Below are 21,384 nucleotides of genomic sequence, written 5' to 3'. Positions count from 1 at the left end.
ACCTACACCACAGCTCAGGGCAACGCCAGATCCTTAACCCACTGATCGAGGCCAGGGATTGAAAGAACCGGCATCCTTCTGGTTGCCGGTGGGATTTGTTATCACTGAGCCACAACGGGAACTCCTATGATTCCCTTTAATTACCTAGTAAATAGGGTTGCTAATTCATTATTCTGGAAAAGTCTGTGTTCTTCCCCAGAAGTAATAGAGGCTTAGAACTCTGCTCTCTTTATTCCAAACTCCTTTAAGGTAGTGGAAGGCAGTATTTTCGTGAAAGAATCCTGTAAAGTCCTTTCAGTGGCGTGTTCTGGCCGCTGCCTCCCCTCCCAGCCTCCTTCCCTTCCGTTTCCCTGTTCTCATAATGAGCTCTGACCCTGCTAAACTGCAGAAGCATCTCTGTTCACAACTCGGGCACCAGCGGGAAAGACTGCTTGAGTCCAAAGTGACGTGGACATGTCTCAGCAGCAGGCAAAGTTGATCTCTTTTGCTCTGGTACATAGCTGTTTATATCTTTGAAAATTCATAAGCGAAAGAGTGTCTGTAATTGAAATTCTTAAAAAGCATTATTTGCTGTGCCAAACGTCTCCTCCACCTCTTAGTGTTATAACTCTTCCCGCTTGAACGCAAGGATCCCCACCTTTGTGCTGGCTGCTTTCTCTGCGACCTCTTTAGGTTGAACTGGTTTTCAGTCCGTGGTTTTTTACTTCTTGAATGTACGTATGTCCTTGCACATGCCACTGTGTTCTTGTCTTCACTGTTGGTTTCTCTCATTCTGTGTCTCCGATACTGTGCCCATGATGTCTAACATCTGCCTTATGCACGCAAGTTATGATGCAGTTATTGGCTCTTCAGCTTGATGAAATGTTTAGGGTAGATGCCTAATGGATTATAGTTTGTTTTGTTTTCCCTTTTTTGCTTTTCATGTTTCTTTTTTTTTTTTTTTTGTCTTTTTTTTTTTTGTGTGTGTGTGTGTGTGTGTTTTCTGGGGCCCCACTCGAGGCATATGGAGGTTCCCAGGCTAGGGGTCTAATCGGAGCTATAGCTGCCGGCATATGCCACAGCTGCAGCAATGCCAGATCCTTAACCCACTGAGCAAGGCCAGGGATCGAACCCGCAACCTCATGGTTCCTAGTCGGATTCGTTAACCACTGAGCCACGATGGGAACTCCTCACATGTTTATTTATTTTAAAAAAAAATTTCTGGAGTTCTCCAGTGGCACAGTGGGTCATAGATCTGGCGTTGTCACTACAGTGGCTCAGGTCACTGCTGTGGTGCAGGTCCGATCCCTGCCTGAGTGCTTCATATTCTGTGGGTATGGTCAAAACAATTTTTTTTCTGGGAGTTCCCATTGTGGTTCAGCAGAAATGAACCTGACCAGTATCCATAAGGATGCAGGTTCGATCCCTGGCCCCACTTAGGGTTAAGGATCCTGCATTGCCATGAGCTATGGCGAGGGCACAAATTCGGCTTGGATCCAGTGTTGCTGTGGCATAGGCCAGCGGTTGCAGCTATTCAGCCCCTAGCCTGGGAACTTCCATATGCTGCATGTGCAGCCCTAAAAAGCAAAAAAAAAAAAAAAAAAAAAAAAAATTCTGACATGGATTTAATTTACTTTTTTTGATATGCTTGTTTTTTGTTCCTTTGTTTTTAATAAATATTGCTATTTTATTTTCATTTTTTAAAGTTTTATTGAAGTATAGTTGATTTACAATGCTGTGATAATTTCTACTGTATAGCAAAGTGATTCAGTTATACATATATTTGTTTTGTTCTGAAACACATAGTGTGTTATTCTCACTCCTAAAAATAATGAGATTTTAGGCAGCCAAATATTTAAGACAGTTCCTAAGATCCTCTATCTAAAGAGACCCTTATCCAAACCCTCTAGCTTACAGGAGTGAAAAGCTCCCAAGTAATCAAATTTTGCAGAAAAGTGAGCTTGAAGTTGGCTGGGTCCAAGCAGGGTACATACAGGTGGAAAAGACCACAAATTTTAACTTGGAGTCACTAGTTGCCAAACCGAATTTAGAAAAGTATAGAAGTTTAATCAAAAAGAACATTAAATAAATGTTATATTGAATAAGATTAAACATTTTATATTTTTATATCCACTGGAAATTCAAATTGCTCAAGTTTTCTAACTTATAATATGACTAATGTCATATGGAAAGAACTGCCATCTGTTCTCCCAATCTGGGTAGATGAGCATATGGTAATCGTGCTTTCCTTTTTAGAAAATTAAGCTTAACTTTAACTCATACATTATTCCTGGGTTCCACAGTGAATGTTAATATATTGTCAGTTACTCTGGCTTCAAAAAAACCAATAGCTTTTATTTTAAATGCATTTAGTGGGTTGTTCGTATTTGAAGATTACTTAATCTATTAAACAAAAATTATTTTTGTAATTTCTTTTTGGTATTCACAGTTTGTTGTTTGGCCTTAGATACATATGAGAGATCGAGAAATTGCTGCCACAGCGAAAGACCTAGAAATGAGACATCTGGAACTCGAATCACAAAAAAGACTTTATGAGAAGGTATATAAATCAACCATTTCTAATATAAGAAAAGCCGAGATTGTACAAACTCTTTTTCGACCTTATTTACTCAAGGTTGTTTAATGCTCATTTCATTTGTTTTTGCAAGAAGTGTCATCCAGGATTATAAAGTAGCCAGAGTGTCTGAATGTGCAGAGTTTGTTGTAATTCTTTAATTCATGTTTCTCTTAGTCTAGTATCTGAAATGCCAGATGTAAGGCCCAGATCTTGCCTCAGGATCTTTACTAACTTACCAAGTTTTCTTATATGTGTGTAATGACTGCAAAATTAACCCAATACTTCTCAAGGATCTATAAGGTAAATCAAACAAGAGCTCTAAAGGACCTCATTTATTTATTTATTTATTTATTTGTCTTTTTTAGGGCCGAACCCGCAGCATATGGAGGTTCCCTGGCTAGGGAGCGAATTGGAGCTACCGCTGCCGGCCTACACCACAGTCACAATGAGGGATCTGAGCCACGTGACCTACACCACAGCAAGGCTGGATCCTTAACCCAGTGAGCGAGCCAGGAATCAAACCCACATCCTCATGGATACTAGTCAGGTTTGTTAACCACTGAGCCATGAAGGGAACTCCCTATAAAGCACTTTAAATTGGAAGCTTCTGGAATCAAATAAGTACTTACCATAGCACATATAATTTAGTTTCTAAGACTCTGGAAAAGGGAACTTTGTTGCTACTCTAAGTATTTATTATTACTGGGGAGAAGCGCTATATTATTTAATGTTGAAACCTTAGGCTTCGCTTCCTTCACCCTCTTAAAGTCACACTGATTTTGAAATTAGTGATACATGTATCTGATTGTTTATTGCTCACATTAAATAAGATTTAAAACATGGCATCTATTCATAACTACAATACTTTTTACATTTCTGCACTGAACTTTTTTCTAAACCTGAGCCCCAGGAATTTATACTTTCACTAAGTCTTCCATGACGTTTTAATTAGAATTAATTCATTTGGGCTAAGCTTCAGATTATTTTTTACTGTCTTTTGGGGAGGTGGGGTGGTAGCAGCAGGAGGCACAATTTCAGAATTAACAGAAAATTTGCAAGACAAGTACTATGAATTTCCAAGTGTTTTTCTCTCAGATTCTCAAACATTAACATTTGGCTAAATTTGCATTAGCCTTCTCTATCTAACACAAACAGATTTTTTTTTCCTCAACTGTTTACGGATAAGTTGCAGACATGATGCTCTTTTACCCCTAAATACTTCATTGTATATTTTCTAAAACTAAGGAATCTTATTACACATAATCATGGTACAATTATCAATATAAGGAGATTAACATTATTATTATTCACATTTTAGAAGTTGTCCTGAAAATGTATTTAAAGTAAAAGAAAATTTAAGATAATCAATTTTTTTAGTTGTCATGTCTCTTTATTCTCCTTTAGGTTGGAACCATTCCTAAGTCTTTTCTTTATGGCATTTATATTTTTGAAGAATATAGGCCGGATATTGTAGCATGTTCTTCAGTTAGCATTTGTTGTTTCTCTGACTAGGGATGTCAAGCACCTTTTCATAGGTACATTGTCCATTTTTATATCTTCTTCGGAGATCATGTGGTTGATGTAAGGTCATACTTTTTTGGTTTTTAGTATGTCATGTAATTTTTTGTTGGAAACTAGATATTTTAAATAATATGGCAGTTTTGGAAGTCAGATTCTCTTCTCTCCTTCGGGTTGCTTCTTGTTTGGTTGTTTAGTGATTTTTCTGAATTACTGTTGTAAAGTCTCTATTCTTTGTCATGCGCAGCCACTGAAGTCTCTACTCAAGTAGCTTGGTGACTGGCAAAGTTCCTTAGCTCCCTTGAAGCCAGTAAGCCTCTATCTTTTTGCCACAGCACTCTGCCTGCATCATTTTGGAGCATACCTTCAACCCTCAGCGAGGTTGTTACAGCTCTCTTAGATTTCACTTCCTGATTTTACAGAACCTCAGCTCACCAAAGTTGAGCACTTAGGACCTTCTCAGATCTGAGCATCCACACAGCCTTTGGCATGTGTACATTTTTACACATGGCCTTTTAAAGTCCCAAGAATCAGAGTACCCATCATTGGCTCAGTGGGTTAAGAACCTGACTAGTATCTATGAGGATGTGGGTTTGATCCCTGGCCTCACTCGGTGGGTTAAGGATCTAGCGTTGTCATGAGCTGTGGTATAGGTTGCAGACATGGCATGGATCTGGCACTGCTGTGGCTGTGGCGTAGGCCGGCAGCTGTAGCTCTGATTCAATCCCCTAGCCTGGGAACTTCCATATGCTGCAGGGGCGGCCCTAAAAAAATGCAGTAAAGTCCCAGGAATCTATTAGAGTATTTCACAGCCACCTGTCGACATCTAATTGCCCAACTTTTCCTACAAAGCTTTTTTTTTTTTCTTTTCTACACCTGCAGCAAATGGGAGTTCCTGGGCTAGCAGTTGAATCAGAGCTGCAGCTGAGGCCTATACCACAGCCACAGCATTGCCAAACCTGAGCCATATCTGTGATCTGTGCTGCAGCTTGGAGCAACACTGGGTCCTTAACCCACTGAGCAAGGCCAAGGATCAAACCCACATCCTCACAGAGACTATATCAGATTCTTAACCTGCTGAGCCACAGTGGGAACTTCTACAAAGCTTTTTGATTAGCCTTTTGTTTGCTTTGTGATCCACTGCCTCTGAGAGTCAGTGTTCAACAGTTTCCCCTGTTTGTTTTCAGCAAACACCCCCAGGGAAAATGCTACAGGTGAGTTCTTAGTCACCTTGAAAGTGGGGTTTTCCTGGTCATATGATGATAGTTCTCTGGGAATGAGAGTTTGAAGAACCTCTAGCTTCATTTGTCCCTCTATTGGCTGCCAGGCTATGGTTTTTCAGGGCTAATGGCAGAGCTTAGGGGTGACATAGAATAGGAATAATACAAGTTTAAAATGCCATGAAGTTCATCTTTCTTACTAAGATTCAGCTTTTTATATGAATAAATACTGCCCAGATTGCTGTAAGATGTAGAATTCTGAAAAAGTTTGTTTTACCAGTGACTTCAGTGCTTTTATAGATGAGAGAATTTTCAGAGGTCCTTCCTCTTATTTTCACTGTTTGCTTTTTACTTTGAGAATTAGATTACAGTTTTTATTTGTATAAATACTGATATTCTAAAAAAGAAAAATATTTTTTCCTTTTTTGGTCACCCTGTGGCATATGGAATTCCAGGGCCAGGAATCAGATCCAAGCCATAGCTGTGGCAGTGCCAAATCCTTTAACCCACTGTGCTGGCTGGGAAACAGACCTGTCCTGGCACTGCAGAGACGCCACCAATCCTACCATGCCACAGTGGGAACTCTAAAAGTCGTTTTTTTGTGTTCTAGCATTATTATTATAGAGAGTGGTGGTTTTTTGTTTTTGTTTTTTTGTCTTTTTGTCTTTTTGTCTTTTCAGGGCTGCACCCTCGGCATGTGGAGGTTTCCAGGCTAGGGGTCGAATCCAAGCTGCAGCTGCCAGCCTACGCTACAGCCACAGTAATGCTGGATCCTTTACCCACTGAGCGAGCCCAGGGATTGAACCCACCACCTCATGGTTCGTAGTTGGATTTGTTTCTGCTGCACCACAAGAGGAACTCTGATTTTTTTAATTTTTTGACAGAATCTCACTAGAAATCAAGAAGCTGTTGCAAAAGAAATGAGAGAAGATGCAGATGCCTGTAGACGAAAAGCGGATCTTGAAGAACACATGTTTCATAGACTGATAGGAATGGATCAAACCCAGAACCAAAAAACCCAGAAGGTAAAAAAATGCCATAAATTAGTGCACCTATAAAGGGCAGTTTCCATCTGCTATTCTTGTAAAAGAAGGAATTCAGTGTTGAACTCTGTAAAGCTAATTTCTTTGCTTCAGTTATCACAGTTCTTAGAAACTCACATTATTTTACTTACAAGTTACTTACTTCATTGACAGCCATATGCACATGTCTTTTTTCTTTGCTTTTTGTCTTTTTAGGGCCACACTTGGAGCATGTGGAAGTTCCCAGATTAGGGGCAAATCAGAGCTGTAGCTGCTGGCCTACACCACAGCAACACCAGATCCGAACCACATCTGCAACCTACACCACAGCTCACGGCAATACCAGATCTTTAACTCACTGGGCGAGGCTAGGGATCAAACCCCCATCCTCATGGATGCTAGTCAGGTTCATTACCACTGAGCCACGACGGGAACTCCATATACATGTGTCTTTTATACCCTTTGAGAATTTCAAGACTTAGAAGAAAGTATTAAGGAACTTAACAACGTCACAAATTTTAGTGCCCTATGTTATAAAGTCTCAGAAGTTATCCCTGAGTGATTAGTTGCAAAACGTTAAGTCTCTGCCTGGTATATAAGCCAGCATTTCCAAAGTGTATTCTGGAGAATATCAAGAACTAATGTCCAATAAAATGGGAAAGACAAATATTAGAAATGCTGTCTAAAAGTCAGGTAACTTCATGCCAAATTTGACAATCTGGTACACTGTGAATCTTTAAGAAAATTTCTCAGACATCTTGTATAGAATTTCTCCTGGAGTATCCTTTCAGAAGTGCTGGCTTAAGTGATTTCACATCAAATTTGAGACCTTCAGGGAGGAACTTTGTCTGTTATCCCTTTAATGAAATGTTTGATGTGTTTGTGGCAGTGCCTGGCCCTGTTGCCAAAAGCAGCAGGAATAGCGTAAGAGTTCCCTATCTTCAGCTCTGTCCCTCGGCTGTTCCCCCCAGAATGTCCCTTTGTTTTCCTCACAGACTTTTGTCCAGTCTATAAGAATAGGTTCTTCTGACTGCTTTGCAAAGGATCGAAACATGGAAATTGGATAATTTTACCCATCCCTTACCCTAGAAGTTTTCAGCTTTGGCTCTCCATTAGAACCACCTGAAGAGCTTTCTAAAAGCACCAATATCTGGAGTTCCCATTGTGGCTCAGCAGTTAACAACCCTAGTATCCATGAGGATGTGGGTTTGACCTGGGTTAAGGTGGGTTAAGGATCTGGCATTACAGTGAGCTGTGGTGTAGGTTGAAGACGTGGCTCGGATTCCACATGGCTGTGGTGTAGGCCAGCAGCTACAGCTCTGATTTGACGCCTAGCCTGGGAACTTAACACATGCTGTGGGTGCAGCCCTAAAAAATAGTATAAAGTAAATAAAAAAATAAAAGCACCACTGTCCAGCCACTCCAGAGATTGCTTTGGTTGGTTTGTGTTGGAGCCTGGAGGTCAGCTTGTTGTAAATGCAGAGGTGATTCTGATATGCAACTGGGATTGTAAACGTGTGTCCTAGACACGTGGACACATCGAGTGGACACCATATTTTACGTAGTCTGACCTTGCTTCTGAAATTTATGACTTTTTCTTAGTTAATTGAAGAAAATTTGGCAAAAGCTGAACAAGCGTGTCTAAATACTGACTGGCACATTCAAGCTTTACATAAACAAAGATGCCATGATCTACACCGAAACGAATGTTACCAGGAAATGGCTAAACTCCTTCGGAAAAACAGAAGGAAAGAAATAGAAATATTAAACGCAATGAGGGAGAGGGAAGCCGAAAAGGTAGGAATGGTGTTACAAACTTGTTAGTAATCATTTAAATCTTGAAATAGTACATAATCAAATGGCAAAAGCATCAAACCAAGTAATCTTTCTTTAAGAAACCTTAAAGATGATTTAATTTTAATAGGTTTTGCTCAGGAGGGCCAGTGTTGATGTCACCAAGAATGACTAAGTGTCTTTTTTTTTTTTTTTTTTGGTCTTTTTTAGGGCCACACCTGTGTCACATGGAGGTTCCCAGGCTGGGGGTCGAATCGGAGCTATAGTTGCTGGCCTACATCACAGCCACAGCAACGCGGGATCCGAGCTGTGTCTGTGACCTACACCACAGCTCACGGCAATGCCAGATCCTTAACCCACTGAGCGAGGTCAGGGATCGAACCCGAAACCACATGGTTCCTAGTCTGATTTGTGAACCACTGAGCCACAACAGAAACTCCTGTCTTTCTCTTACATTAGCATCTCAACCTCCCAACTTCCTGGATATGTTCTAGTAGTAGAAAAATAGGTAAATTTAGGAGTTCCTGCTGTGATGCAGTGTACCGGTAAAGGATCCATTGTTTTCTCTGCTGAGGTGCAGGTTTGATCCCAGCCAGGCACAGTGAGTTGAGGATCCAGCACTGCCCCAGCTATGGCATAGATCACAGCTGTGGCTTGGACTTGATTCAGTCCCCAGCCTGGGAATTTAGTAAAAATATACAAACAATGTAAAAGATTTTGAACAGTTAAGAATTATATGTAGCTCCTGGTAAGAAAAACCAAAATAACAGTGCCTGTAAGCAAGATAGAAGTATTTTTCTTTTTTTTTTTTTTTTTCTTTTTAGAGCCTCAGCTGTGGCATACGGAAGTTCCCAGGCTAGGAGTTCCATTCAGAGCTGCAGCTGCCAGCCTACACCACAGCCAGAGCAGCTGCAAATCTATACCACAGCTCATGGGAACACTGGATCCTTAACTCACTGAGCATGGCCAGGGATCGAACCTGAGTCCTGATGGATATTAGGTTTGTTTTCGCTGAGCCATGACAGGGACTCCCAAAAGTTTTTTTTTTTTTTTTCACATGAAGAAAGTCTGGAGGTAGGCAGTGCAGGGGTGGTGTCCTGGCTCCAAGGTCATCAGGAAAACTGCCTCCCTCAGCCTTTCGGCACCACTTCTGGTATACGGCTTTCATTCTCAAGGCTACTTCTCCATCCAAGGTGACGGCGGTTCCAGCCATCACGTACACCTTCCATTCAGCAGGAAGAAGGGAGGACAGAGGGCAGGAGGTCCCACCACCCAGCTGAGACATCTTCTTTTGCACTGCTTTCCAGAAGTCCCCCGTCACATTTGTAGCCACACTGGCTGCAGAGGATATCAAGGAAAGTAGTATTTTTAGCAGGGAAGCATTGTCATCCCGAATAAAGTCCACCTCTGTTGCTAAAGCAGCAGCAGAGATGGATTTTGAGCAGGCAGCTCAAGAGTGTGTGTCATGCCGATGTATCTTTTGGCTGATCCTCCCAGCAGCTCTGGACCATCTTTCTGCTGCTCTGTTGTAATGAATTTTCTGAAAGCTTGTCGTAATATATCTCCTTCAAGACGCTTTTCCAGATTCATTTCCCTCCTACCCCGCCCCTAACCCATAACCCTTTTGTTCAAGGCCAGGGAGAGGCAGGGGTGGTGCCCAGAACACGGAGGGCGCGCTCCTCAGGGAACTGATGGTGGGAGCCCCCATCTCAAGGTCTCCATCACTGACACCAGGGCGAGACTGTGTAATTGGGTGCTGCTCTCCTTTGGGTAACGCGTGTATTCGAGAGTAGAACTGAGAATCACCGTGAGGGCTCCTCATGTCATAAGCTCTTTCGTGTCCAGTGTCCTGGGTTCTAAATCTAGTCGGACGACTGCATGGCTTTGGCACGTCAGTCTCCTCATCCAGTAACATGAAAGGGATGGATCACTATGGCCCTTCCTGGCCCTAATGATTCCTTAGTTTTTGTTACTTAATATGTATTTATTGTATTAGCATTTGTATAACATGAAAACTGTGTTGCATATAAAAGCTGTCGCATCTCTAGAACATTAGCAAACTTTGAGAGCTATATAGTAATTTAAGCCTATTATTTTAGTTACTCCTTAATCCAGCTTTTAAATTACTGTTTTCTCACTTTTGGAAGAAGAAAGTAGAGGCTAATAAAAATTACTTGACTTTCCTCCTGTCATCATTTGTACCAGAGCTGGGCAGAGAATTTATTCTCTGAATTTTGTTGACATTATTAAGGCATAGCATTCATATCAACTAATGCCAGTAGTTTTAAAAACTTAATCCCATAGGATTTGAGATCTGAACTGTATTGAAATGTATTATTTCAGTGACAGTTGGGACCCCTGTGTGTGCAGTCTGCAGCCCTGAGTGGGAGGGACAGCAGAAGTGCCTCTGCTTTCAAGGTTTGCCAGCAGCCTTGAGCCAAGACAGGCACCCAATTACCTAATACCAGTTGAGCCTCGGAAATAGAAGAGGAAATGGAGTAGAGGAAACAAACGGGGCTTGTTCCACTGGGGGAACTTGAATTACCACAATTTATTTATTTATTTAAATTAATTAATTTTTTTTTTTTTTTTGCCTTTTCTAGGGCCGCTCCCGTGGCATATGGAGATTCCCAAGCTAGGGGTCCAATCAGAGCCATACCCACCAGCCTACGCCAGAGCCACAGCAACACGGGATCTGAGCTGCATCTGCAACCTACACCACAGCTCACGGCAACGTCGGATCCTTAACCCACTGAGCAAGGCCAGGGACCGAACCCACAACCTCATGGTTCCCAGTTGATTCATTAATGTGATTTGGGCGGGGAGCTTTTTTTCTTTTTATTAAAGTGTAGTTGATTTACAGTATTGTGCTAGTTTCTCTGTACAGCAAAATAACTCAGTTATTTTATATGATTTTTTTCATTTATTTGTATTTAGCGGGAGGAAGCTGAAGAAAAAGACCTCCATTTGAAATCAGAAAAGAAAGCTTCTACTCTTTCAGAGGCATCTAGAAAGTGGTTTCTAGAGAAGGAGATAAATGATGCTTTACATGCTCAGCACGCATGTAATAAAGGTAAGCATCTGAACGCTTCTGTCTCCCTCCGTCCTGCCCCACATTCACGCCTCCAGTCTGGTCTCTCATCACACACGCATCCTTGAGAGGGATTTTGGCACTTTCAGTCAAATTACTCAGCTGAAAGGTAATCACTAGTTACCATTTTTTGGTCAGGAGAAGTGTGCTGAGGAGGTGGGCTGTTTTCAAAAACAAAAAACAGGAGTTCCCATTGTGGCTCAGCAGTAACAAACCCATCTAGTATCCATGATGGACGCAGGTTTGATCGCTGGCCCCGCTCGGTGGCTTAAAGATAGAGCGTTACTGTGAGCTGCAGTGTGGGTCGCAGACACAGCTCAGATCCCATGTGGCTGTGGCTGTGGTGTAGGCCAGCAGCTGCAGCTCCTATTCAGCCCCTAGCCTGGGAACTTCCATATGCTGCAGGCGCAGCCCTAAAAAGCAAAAAACTCCAACAGAAATTTCTCAGCCATTCTGTAAAATTCTGTTTTATGCCATGGTTCTGTGGTCCTTGGCATCCCCTCAATGTACTATATGATTTGTTTCCCAAGTGCTACTTCTAGTTAATTTTAGTGAATATGTGTGTTTTGCCAATAACTGAACAGTCTATTAAGGTAGCATAAGGAAACATTACAGAATCTAATCAAACATTAGGTTTTGGTGCAAGGCTTATAGTGGCATCCAATGAAAAATCAAAATTAAAGTTCTAAAACAGATGCAAGGAACTTTTACTGTATCTTGTATTGTTTCAGTCTTTTATAAAATGTATATATCTTACTTTTAAAATAATAGCCGAATGGACTTTTTAAAATAATAGCCTAATGGATGTGTAATTCACGCGCCTACCATTCACCTATTAAAAGTACACAATTCAATGGTATTATCACATATTAAAAAATATATTGAGTTGTGCAACCATCACTACGATCAATTGTAGAACATTGCCAGCACCCTAACATGAACCCCGTGCCCATTTGCAAGTCATTGTTCATTTCCTGTCACTCCGTCCAGCCCTAGCAACCCCTGATCTATTTCTGTGTCTGTAGATTTGCCTATGCAGGAATTTCATCTAAATAGAATCAGAGAAGATAGGGTCTTTGTGTCTCATTTCTTTCACCTAGCGTAATGTTTGGAGGTTCAGCTATGTTGTAGCATATATCAGTACTTCATTCCTTTTGAAGGCTGAGTAATATTCCATTGTGTGGATAGTCCACATTTTGTTTATCCATTCATCAGTTGATGGACATTTGGCTTGTGTCCACTTTTTGGCTTTTATGACTAATGCTGCTCTGTTTACTTCACAGATTTGAAAAGCAAAAATAAAGGTTAGATGTTATCATTTAATTAGGCTGCTTTTGAAACCCCTTGCTACCTCTCATGCTTTAGATTTAGGTCCCAAATAGCCACCAGAGCCCTTGGGGGAAGTAGGGAATGGAATGTCACTCTTTATATAAACTAAATGTTTAAAACCTGTTTCCATAAGACACTGAACACTGGACTAGAGCTGCCACTTCTCCCTAACCCTGTCACACTTACCCCTGCATTAGAGAAAAATATCTGGAGTTCCATGATGGCTCAGCAGTTTAAGGATCTGGCATCATCACTTTTATGTCTCAGGCTTAGATACCTATCCCGGGAACTTCTGAATGCTGTGGGCGAAGCCAAAAAGGAAAAACAAACAACAAAATCTTGAGGCTCTTGAAGAACCGATGGATTTAGAAATAGGAAAAAGGGAGAAACTGCAAAAAAAACCTCCCCACCTCAGCAGTCTTGCTGTCTGCCAGCCCTTCCACCTCCACGCTGTCTTCCTACCCTACTGCCTACCTTTCTTCAGCACTCCTAAATCTCACCAACGAAGAGATAATGTGGTTAATAATCATGTGTTTGTTTGTTTGTTTGTTTTGGGTCTTTGGTCTCTTGTCTTTTTAGGGCCGCACCTGCAACATATGGATATTTCCAGGCTAGAGGTAGAATTGGAGCTATAGCTGCCAGCCTATACCACAGCAACGCGGGATCCGAGCCACATCTGTGACCTACACCACAGCTCATGGCAACGCCAGATCCTTAACCCACTGAGCAAGGCCAGGGATCAAACCCACAACCTCATGGTTCCTAGTCAGATTTGCTTCCACTGCGCCAAGACGGAAACTCCCTCATTTATTTTTCAAAAGGCAAATGTGTAAGGATTTGATTATTGCCCTAATCAGGGCATATAAATTAAATCAATGTTATTTAATCCTAAAGCTGGGGGATAATCAGCTATAATTAGGAAAATGGCATTTTGAGTGGCCATGGTCAGCTTGGTTTGTCACTCAGAGCCTAGAAGGGAGGCACCAGGAAGTAGGAAACAGATGAGTGTGCCAATGGCAGATGGTTTATTTAAATTTTTGCCTTGTGTCAAATCTGTGTTAGCAGTGGGGAGGAAATTCTTACTGTTTCCCAGAAGACAACCTTTTGGACAAGATGAATGGCCCTCACTGCCCCTAAAATCTCAGGCCCATTGACTTAAATTGAGGCTGAATAGCCATGTGTTATAAAATATTAGTCTAGATATGTATTTAATGGCCACACCCAGGGCCTCTGGAAGTTCCTGGGCCAGGGATCAAATCTGAGCTGCAACTGCACCCTTCACCTCAGCTATGGCAATGCTGGACCCTTTAACCCACTGTGCCACAGTGGGAACTCCTGGTCTAGATTTTGAATGAGCAAAAGACTTGAACACAGTTCTCTAAAGATATACAAATGGCCAATACACATATGAAAGATATTCACCTTAATTAGTCATTAGGGAAATACAAGTCAAAACCACATGAGAAAAAACTAGAAGAAATATACAATGAGATACAAACTTCGCAATCAGCAGCATGAATATAATAAGTGTGGGCTATGCACAAAAATAAACTAAATGGATTACAGACCCAAATGTAAGGCAAGATGCTATAAAACTCCCAGAGGAAAACAGGCAGAACACTCTTGACATAAATAGCAGCAATGTCTTTATTGATCTACCGCCTAGAGTAATGAAAATAAAAACAAAACTAAACAAATGGGGACCTAGTTAAACTTAAAAGCTTTTGCACAGCAAAGGAAAGAAACCATAACATGAAATACAACCCACAGAATGGAAGAAAACCCTTGCACATGAAGCAACCAACAAGGGATTCATATCCAAAATACACAAACATCTCATGCAGCTTTATATAAAAAAATCAAAAAACGGGCAGAAAGCCTAAACAGACATTTCTCCGAAGATGGACAGATAACCAAAAAGCACATTAAAAGGTGCTCAACATTATTAATTAGAAAAATGCAAATCAAAACTACATTGAGGTATCACCCCATCATCATCTTTTGGACATCATAAAAAAGTCTACAAATAATGAATGCTGGAGAGGGTGTGGAGAAAAGGGAACCCTGCTACACCATTGAGGAATATAAGCTGATGCTACACCATTGAGGAATATAAGCTGATCCACTGTGGCTCTGGACTAGGCTCTGATTAGACCCCTAGCCTGGGAGCCTCCATATGCAGTGGGTACAGCCCTAGAAAAGACAAAAACAAAACCCCTAAATCTAGAACTACCATATGATCTAGCAGTCCCATTCCTGGACTCATCTCTCCAGAGAAAACCATAATTCAAAAAGGTACTTGCACCCCAGTGTTCACTGCAGTACTGTTTACAATAGCCAAGACATAGAAACAGCCCAAGTGTCCATCAAAGATAAACGGATAAAGATGTGTTACGTATATGTAATGGAATACAATCAGCCATAAAATAAAGAATGAAATGGGAGTTCCCATTATAGCTCAGTGGGTTTAGAACCCGACTAGTATCCGTGAGGATACAGGTTTGATCCCTGGTGTTGGGGTTAAGGATCTGGCCTTCCTGCAAACTACAGTGGAGGTCACAGATGTGACAGATCTGGCATGGCTGTGGCTGTGACATAAGCCTGCAGCTGCAACTCAGATGCAGCCACTTGCCCAAGAATGTCCATATGCCACAGGTGCAGCCCTAAAAAGAAAAAAAAAATGAAATGTCATTTGCAGCAACATGGATAGACCTAGATATTATACTAAGTGGAGTAAGAGGAAGACATATCATATAACATATGGAATATAATAATAGAATGTGTTTATGAAACAAAACACAGATTTTAAAATCAAGCTTATGGTGGAATTCCCGTCATGGCTCAGCAGAAACAAATCCAACTAGGAACCATGAGGTTATGGGTTCAATCCCTGGCCTCGTTCAGTGAGTTAAGGATCCGGTGTTGCCATGAGCTGTAGTATAGGTCACAGACGCGGCTCGGATCTGGCGATGCTGTGGCTGTGGTGTAGGCCAGCAGCAACAGCCCCGATTAGACCCCTAGCCTGGGAACCTCCATATGCTGCAGGTGCAGCCCTCAAAAATGACAAAAGAAAAAAATATATAAATAAAATCAAGCTTATGGTTACCAAAGGGGAAACTGGCGGGAGGGATAAATTAGGGGAAGGGGATTAACGTACACGTTACTGTGTATAAAGCAGATAACTAATAAGGACCCACCGTATAGCACAGGGACATTTACTCAATATTCTGTGATAACCTATACGGGACACAGAATGGCGATACGTGTAACTGACTCACTTTGCTGTACATCTGAAACTGTTCCAGCCTCGTAAGTCGTCTGTACGCCAATAACATTAAAACACAACAAGTGTAGGCGAGGATCACAGGAGTTGGGACAGTGCTGGTAGGAGTGTAACACGGTGCAGCCACTTGGGGAAAGAGTCTGGCAGTTCCTCCAGAAGGTTACCTGTAGGGTGACTGGCCCAGTAGTTCCACTCCTAGGTGTACACCCACACTGTTTCAGAATCAGTGGTGATGGCTACACAACTCTAAGTATATTAAAAACCTTTAAAAGGGTGAATTTTATGGCATATGAATTATCTCAGTGAAACATTTTTTAAATGACATAGGTAAATGCTGGTTGCCAGGGAGGGCCACTGGACCAGGTTTTTAAATTCCTGGGCTTAGAGTAGTGAGAAGCCATTTCAGAGGGGAAGGATTTCGTGGTGGAGCAGGCACCCAGGCCGGATGATGGGAATACCGGGTGCTAGTTCCAGCCTCGTGGTGAACAAAGACAAGGTTTAAATACACTCAGCCAGAGTGACTAAGCTGTGTACCTCCGGGAAGTCAGTTTACCCACTTGCATTCATTCGTGTGCATTTATTCAGAAATGTTACTGGTCTTGAGTTTTTTCATTTGTAAAGTGAGAAGATTATAGACTAGGTGATCCTTCATTTTCTCACAGTTCTAACATTATACCTTCTGCTAAGAGACCTGAGAGTCTCTCCCACAAACATTCACACACGTATACACATGTACACACACACACACACACACGATTTTCCCTTTTTGTGGATTCACCAACCAAAAGCCTCCATGAGTTCCACTTGTATGACGTAGAACTTATTACAGGGAATTAATCAGTGGCAGAGAACTGCCTGCCCTGGTGACACAGGTTAGGCCAGCTGGAGCAGAGAGCTTATGGTCGAGAAGGGTTAGAGATACCACTGAAGAAGACGGGTGATGTGGACCTCGAGCGCCAGGCTGAGCAGTTGGGCTTCATCCTGTTTGCCAACCTGGCTGCACAGCAGAATGATTTAATTCAGTAGATCTAGGACAGAGCTAGGAAACTAGAGTTTTATTTTAAAGTTTTATAGGGGGATCTCCTTAGCAGTGTTTGAACCACTGCTATAAGCAAAGGAGGAAACCATAAGCTACTTGAACAGAGATGATATTTACGATACAGCCATTTGGGAGGATGAATTCCACAGCTGTGGGCTGGGTGGGTTTAGGAGGACAGAGGGGAGACAACTGTACGATCTCAGATTTGGAAGGATCTGATATGTGAATCATCTCTGCAGCACTGGTTATTCAGCTGATGCCAGCACACTGATAGAGCTGGCAAGCTCATTACCGTATGCGGTTTTCTGCCAGTATTTTATTTAAAAGTTGTTCCTCCCTTATTTAAAGTTTCTGCTTTTCTTTTCCTTTTGCAAATTCTCTCGTTAAAAACTGTTCTCTGGTCAGAATGGCTATCATCCAAAAATCTACAAATAATAAATGCTAGAGAGGATATAGAGAAAAGGGAACCTTCCCCCACGGTTGGTTGGAATGTAAATTGGTGTAGCCACTGTGGAAAACAGTATAGAAATTCCTTAAACTAAGAATAGAGTTTCCATATGATCCAGCAATCCCAGTCTTGGGCATATATCCAGAGAAAACTCTAATTCAGAAAGATACACATACCCCAGTGTTCATAGCAGCACTGTTCACATCCATAGCAGGACATGGAAGCAACCTAAAACGTCCATCAGCAGAGGATTGGATAAAGAAGATGTGGTACATATATATAATGGAATATTACTCAGCCGTAACAAGGAATGAAATAATCTCTAGGACCATCCATGTTGCTGCAAATAGCATTATCATACTAAGTAAAGTCAATAAGAGAAAGACAAATATCATATGATAACCACTTATATGTGGACTATTTTAAAAAGATACAAATGAATTTATTTACAAAACAGACTCGCAGACATAGAAACAGAAAACAAACTTAGGGTTACCAAAGGGGAAAGGAGAGAGAAAATTAGGAGTTTGAGATTAAAATAGATACACTACGCATATATATTTATATAAAATAGTTAACAAGAACCTCCTATATAGCACAGGGAACTAAATTCAGTATCTTATAGTAATCTATAATAGAAAAGAATCTGGAAAATTATACGTGTGTGTGTAACTGAATCTCTTTGCTGTACACCTGAAACTAGCACAACATTGTAAATCCACTATATTTCAATTTAAAAAAAAAGCTGGAGTTCCTGCAGTGGCACAACGGGATCGGAGCACTGGGACTGGGGTTAGAACCCTGGCACAGCACAGTGGGATGGGGATCCAGCATTGCTGTAGCTGCAGCTTTGGTCACAGCTGTGGCTCAGATCTGATCCCTGGCCCAGGAACTCCGTGTGCCTCAGGGCAGCCAAAATTATACATATATATAGAGAGAGAGTCTCTGAAGCCATTACTGCCTTTGCCACATGCCAGCCCTTCAGGTATTTGGAGATGACTCTTTTTTTTTTTTTTTTGTCTTTTTGCTATTTCTTGGGCCACTCCCGCAGCATATGGAGGTTCCCAGGCTAGGGGTCCAGTTGGAGCCGTAGCCACCGTCCTATGCCAGAGCCACAGCAACGCGGGATCCGAGCTGCGTCTGCAACCTGCACCACAGCTCACGGCAATGCCAGATCCATAACTCACTGAGCAAGGGCAGGGACCGAACTCGCAACCTCATGGTTCGTAGTCCGATTCGTTAACCACTGCGCCACGACGGGAACTCCTGGAGATGATTCTTATATTCCATTCCCCCACACCAGTTCAAAGTTCAAATTAGCTATTTTGGTAATTAGTCAAATTGTCTTAATGACTTATTGGGCTAAAACTTATGAGTTAAAACCATTAGCTGACACTCTTGAGCCCAGGTGAGAGGCAGGCATCTTCATGAATCACCGTGACCCAAGGGGTCTGGGCCTGACTCACAGAGGCTTGGACCCCAGTGATGAGTGTGGAAAGGAAGGGACATCCTAAGTGGTTTGAAAACCCAAAACGACTCTGGTATCTCGGAGGTAAGCTGTAGGAGTTAGGAAACAGTAAAAATTCAGCTGAAAGGTAAGTATAAATTTTGAAATAAAGGAAGTGACAATTAGGAAAAAAAAATAGGAGACACCGGCTAGGTGTGGAACCCTGCTCTGCTTCCTGTGCTAAGAAGCTTCAGGTGCACCTTGCCTGCTGTTGCTCTGCTCTGCGGGGCATCATTGAGACGAGGCCCCGCCAGCGTAAAGCCTATAGCCATCAACTCTCAGGATTTCTCCGGGAAGGCGTGCTAATCCCATCTCATAATCTCTCCCAACAAATGTTTTGGGCTCCCTATCCTAATATCTCTATTTGTGAGTTGTTGGCTTTTTGTTGTAGCTAAAGGTGTTTTGGTTTTTTTTTTTTTTTGTCTTTTTGCTGTTTCTTTGGGCCGCTCCCGCGGCATATGGAGGTTCCCAGGCTAGGGGTCGAATCGGAGCTGTAGCCACCGGCCTACACCAGAGCCACAGCAACGCGGGATCCAAGCTGCATCTGCAACCTACACCACAACTCAGGGCAACGCCAGATCGTTAACCCACTGAGCAAGGGCAGGGACCGAACCCGCAACCTCATGGTTCCTAGTTGGATTCGTTAACCACTGCGCCACGACGGGAACTCCTAAAGGTGTTTTTTAAGGGCGGCACCAAAACTTCATCTCTGCTACTAATTCTCACTAACCGCGCTTTTCCGTGCCTTCCCAGAACAGAAAAGTAAGGAGCTTCTTATCCTTGGCAATTTTAATTTACCAGGGACCATCTGGAATTAATAAAGGCCTTCTACCCACTCCCAAACATCTTTATTTTTTCACTTTATAACAGTGGTGCCCAGGTGCTACACTGAACGTGTTGCCTCAAGCTGTTTACCTAGAAACTCAGAATTAAATGGCATTTCTGCAGTGGAGTCCTCGACACAGAGTAAGTTGATGAACAAGAAAGATGTCTTCTATCCCATTAGATTGAGCAGTATTTAAGCAAGACCGTGCCTTCAATGACATTTATAGCACGTTGAGACCATTTTCCCAGAGCACTGATCATGGAAATCCTGGAGTGGAGGCAGCAGGAGTCTCAGGTTTCCGGTTGGGGAAAAACTGGGTCAGACCGAAGCCCAAGTTAGGAACGTTTGCCAGACGTCATTCAAGCGTCTCTTGGACTTTAGCGCCAGCATCGCTGCCCCAAACATTGTTGGAGGCTTCAGCAGAAGTCCGTCCCTAACTAAATTTATGATACACGTAACTACTTTTTACCTCCCTGTGGAAAGAAAATCTCGAGATGCGTTTCAAAGCTATTACAGATCTGAATTTTCTTTACTCTTCTGGGCAGGGCTCCCTCCAGCCACCACTGGAAACATGGGTCTGCTCTGGTCCCTGGGGCGGCCGCTGGGCGGCCGCTCAGAACTGCTCAGGGCAGAGGGCGCCGTGCTGATTCGCTGGCTTTTGATCTCTTGACTTGATTCAGTGGAGGTTTCAGTGTAGTTTTTTTTTTGGTCTTTTTGTCTTTTTGCTATTTCTTGGGCCACTCCCGCAGTATATGGAGGTTCCCAGGCTAGGGGTTGAATCGGAGCTGTAGCCACCGGCCTACACCAGAGCCACAGCAACGCGGGATCCAAGCTGCATCTGCAACCTACACCACAGCTCACGGCAACGCCGGATCCTTAACCCACTGAGCAAAGGCAGGGACCGAACCCACAACCTCATGGTTCCTAGTCGGATTCGTTAACCACTGTGCCACGACGGGAACTCCCTCAGTGTAGTTTTGGAAGGGGTGGGATGGAAACATCTTATAGAACTGTGGTCCCAGCATCAGCCCATAAAGGAGCTCACCATTCCCCTAGTAAAGTACTTGGTTTGTTTTTTAAAGGAGGGGAGGGGATGGGAGACTCTGTTAAGACTTTTTTCAACCACCTTTTTCAGTAAAACTCATATAAATGAGCTAGAACTTAACAAGGTCTTTGGCGTTCTTTTAGAAGAACAGATTTTTACATAACGTCCTCTAAAGTTGAGCTTTATAAGAAATATATCTACCAACAAGTCGTGGGAGTCCAGTGTTGTGGAAAGTATCTTCGCTAACTCACACTCTCATGTGTAGCTCTAAACTGTGTCAGGCGATGAATTAAACCCAAAGTCATGCCTGAGTCAGATGAAAGGACGGGAGGTTCACCATTCCCCTCTCTCCCGACATGTCAGAATTTAACTAGATAATTCTAAGTATCAAAATCGAGGTGAGGACATTTGGCAAGTGTGTTATTTGGCAGCAAAACAAAACAGAAAGATGATGAGAGTTTTGTTCCTTCGAGGGAAAATTTTCAGAAGTCTAAGTTATTTGAATATGTAACAAAGTTTCAGAGAAGTATATTTTTAAGATGCTTTTTCAAATTCCTTACTAGCACCTCTAAGTCAATCTGAAATGACTGTTACACTTGGACACAATGTTTTTTGGTTTTGTGGGGGGTTTTGTATGTTTAGGGCCACACCCACAACATATGGAGGTTCCCAGGCTAGCAGTCAAATGGGAGCTGTAGCCACCAG

The 21,384-nt window shown here is 42.3% G+C and overlaps 1 protein-coding gene across 50 annotated transcripts in view; it reads left to right on the top strand.

Annotated features, from left to right (window-relative positions):
- TBC1D31 (TBC1 domain family member 31) overlaps positions 1–21,384 on the top strand; it is a 72,842-nt gene that overhangs the window by 49,905 nt on the left and 1,553 nt on the right. For 15 of the 50 annotated variants that reach the window (XM_085021761.1, XM_013996507.3, XM_085021758.1 and 12 more), the window contains 5 exons: positions 2,447–2,539; positions 6,180–6,320; positions 7,920–8,114; positions 11,049–11,184; positions 19,679–19,774. In XM_085021761.1, the coding sequence (XP_084877887.1) occupies positions 2,447–2,539; positions 6,180–6,320; positions 7,920–8,114; positions 11,049–11,184; positions 19,679–19,774 (661 nt within the window). Of the gene's footprint in view, positions 1–2,428; positions 2,540–6,179; positions 6,321–7,919; positions 8,115–9,304; positions 10,295–11,048; positions 11,185–12,798; positions 13,058–19,678; positions 19,775–21,384 lie in introns of those variants that run through there. The other 35 variants (XM_021088960.2, XM_085021746.1, XM_085021736.1 and 32 more) reach the window with 8 other exon arrangements.

The sequence above is a fragment of the Sus scrofa genome, chromosome 4, assembly GCF_054392235.1.
Source record: "Sus scrofa isolate SSC_HxYL_T2T_F1_AM1 chromosome 4, Sscrofa_HxYL_maternal_Yorkshire_Landrace_v2.0, whole genome shotgun sequence".
NCBI lineage: Eukaryota > Metazoa > Chordata > Mammalia > Artiodactyla > Suidae > Sus > Sus scrofa.
This window is presented reverse-complemented; position numbering and strand designations above follow the sequence as displayed.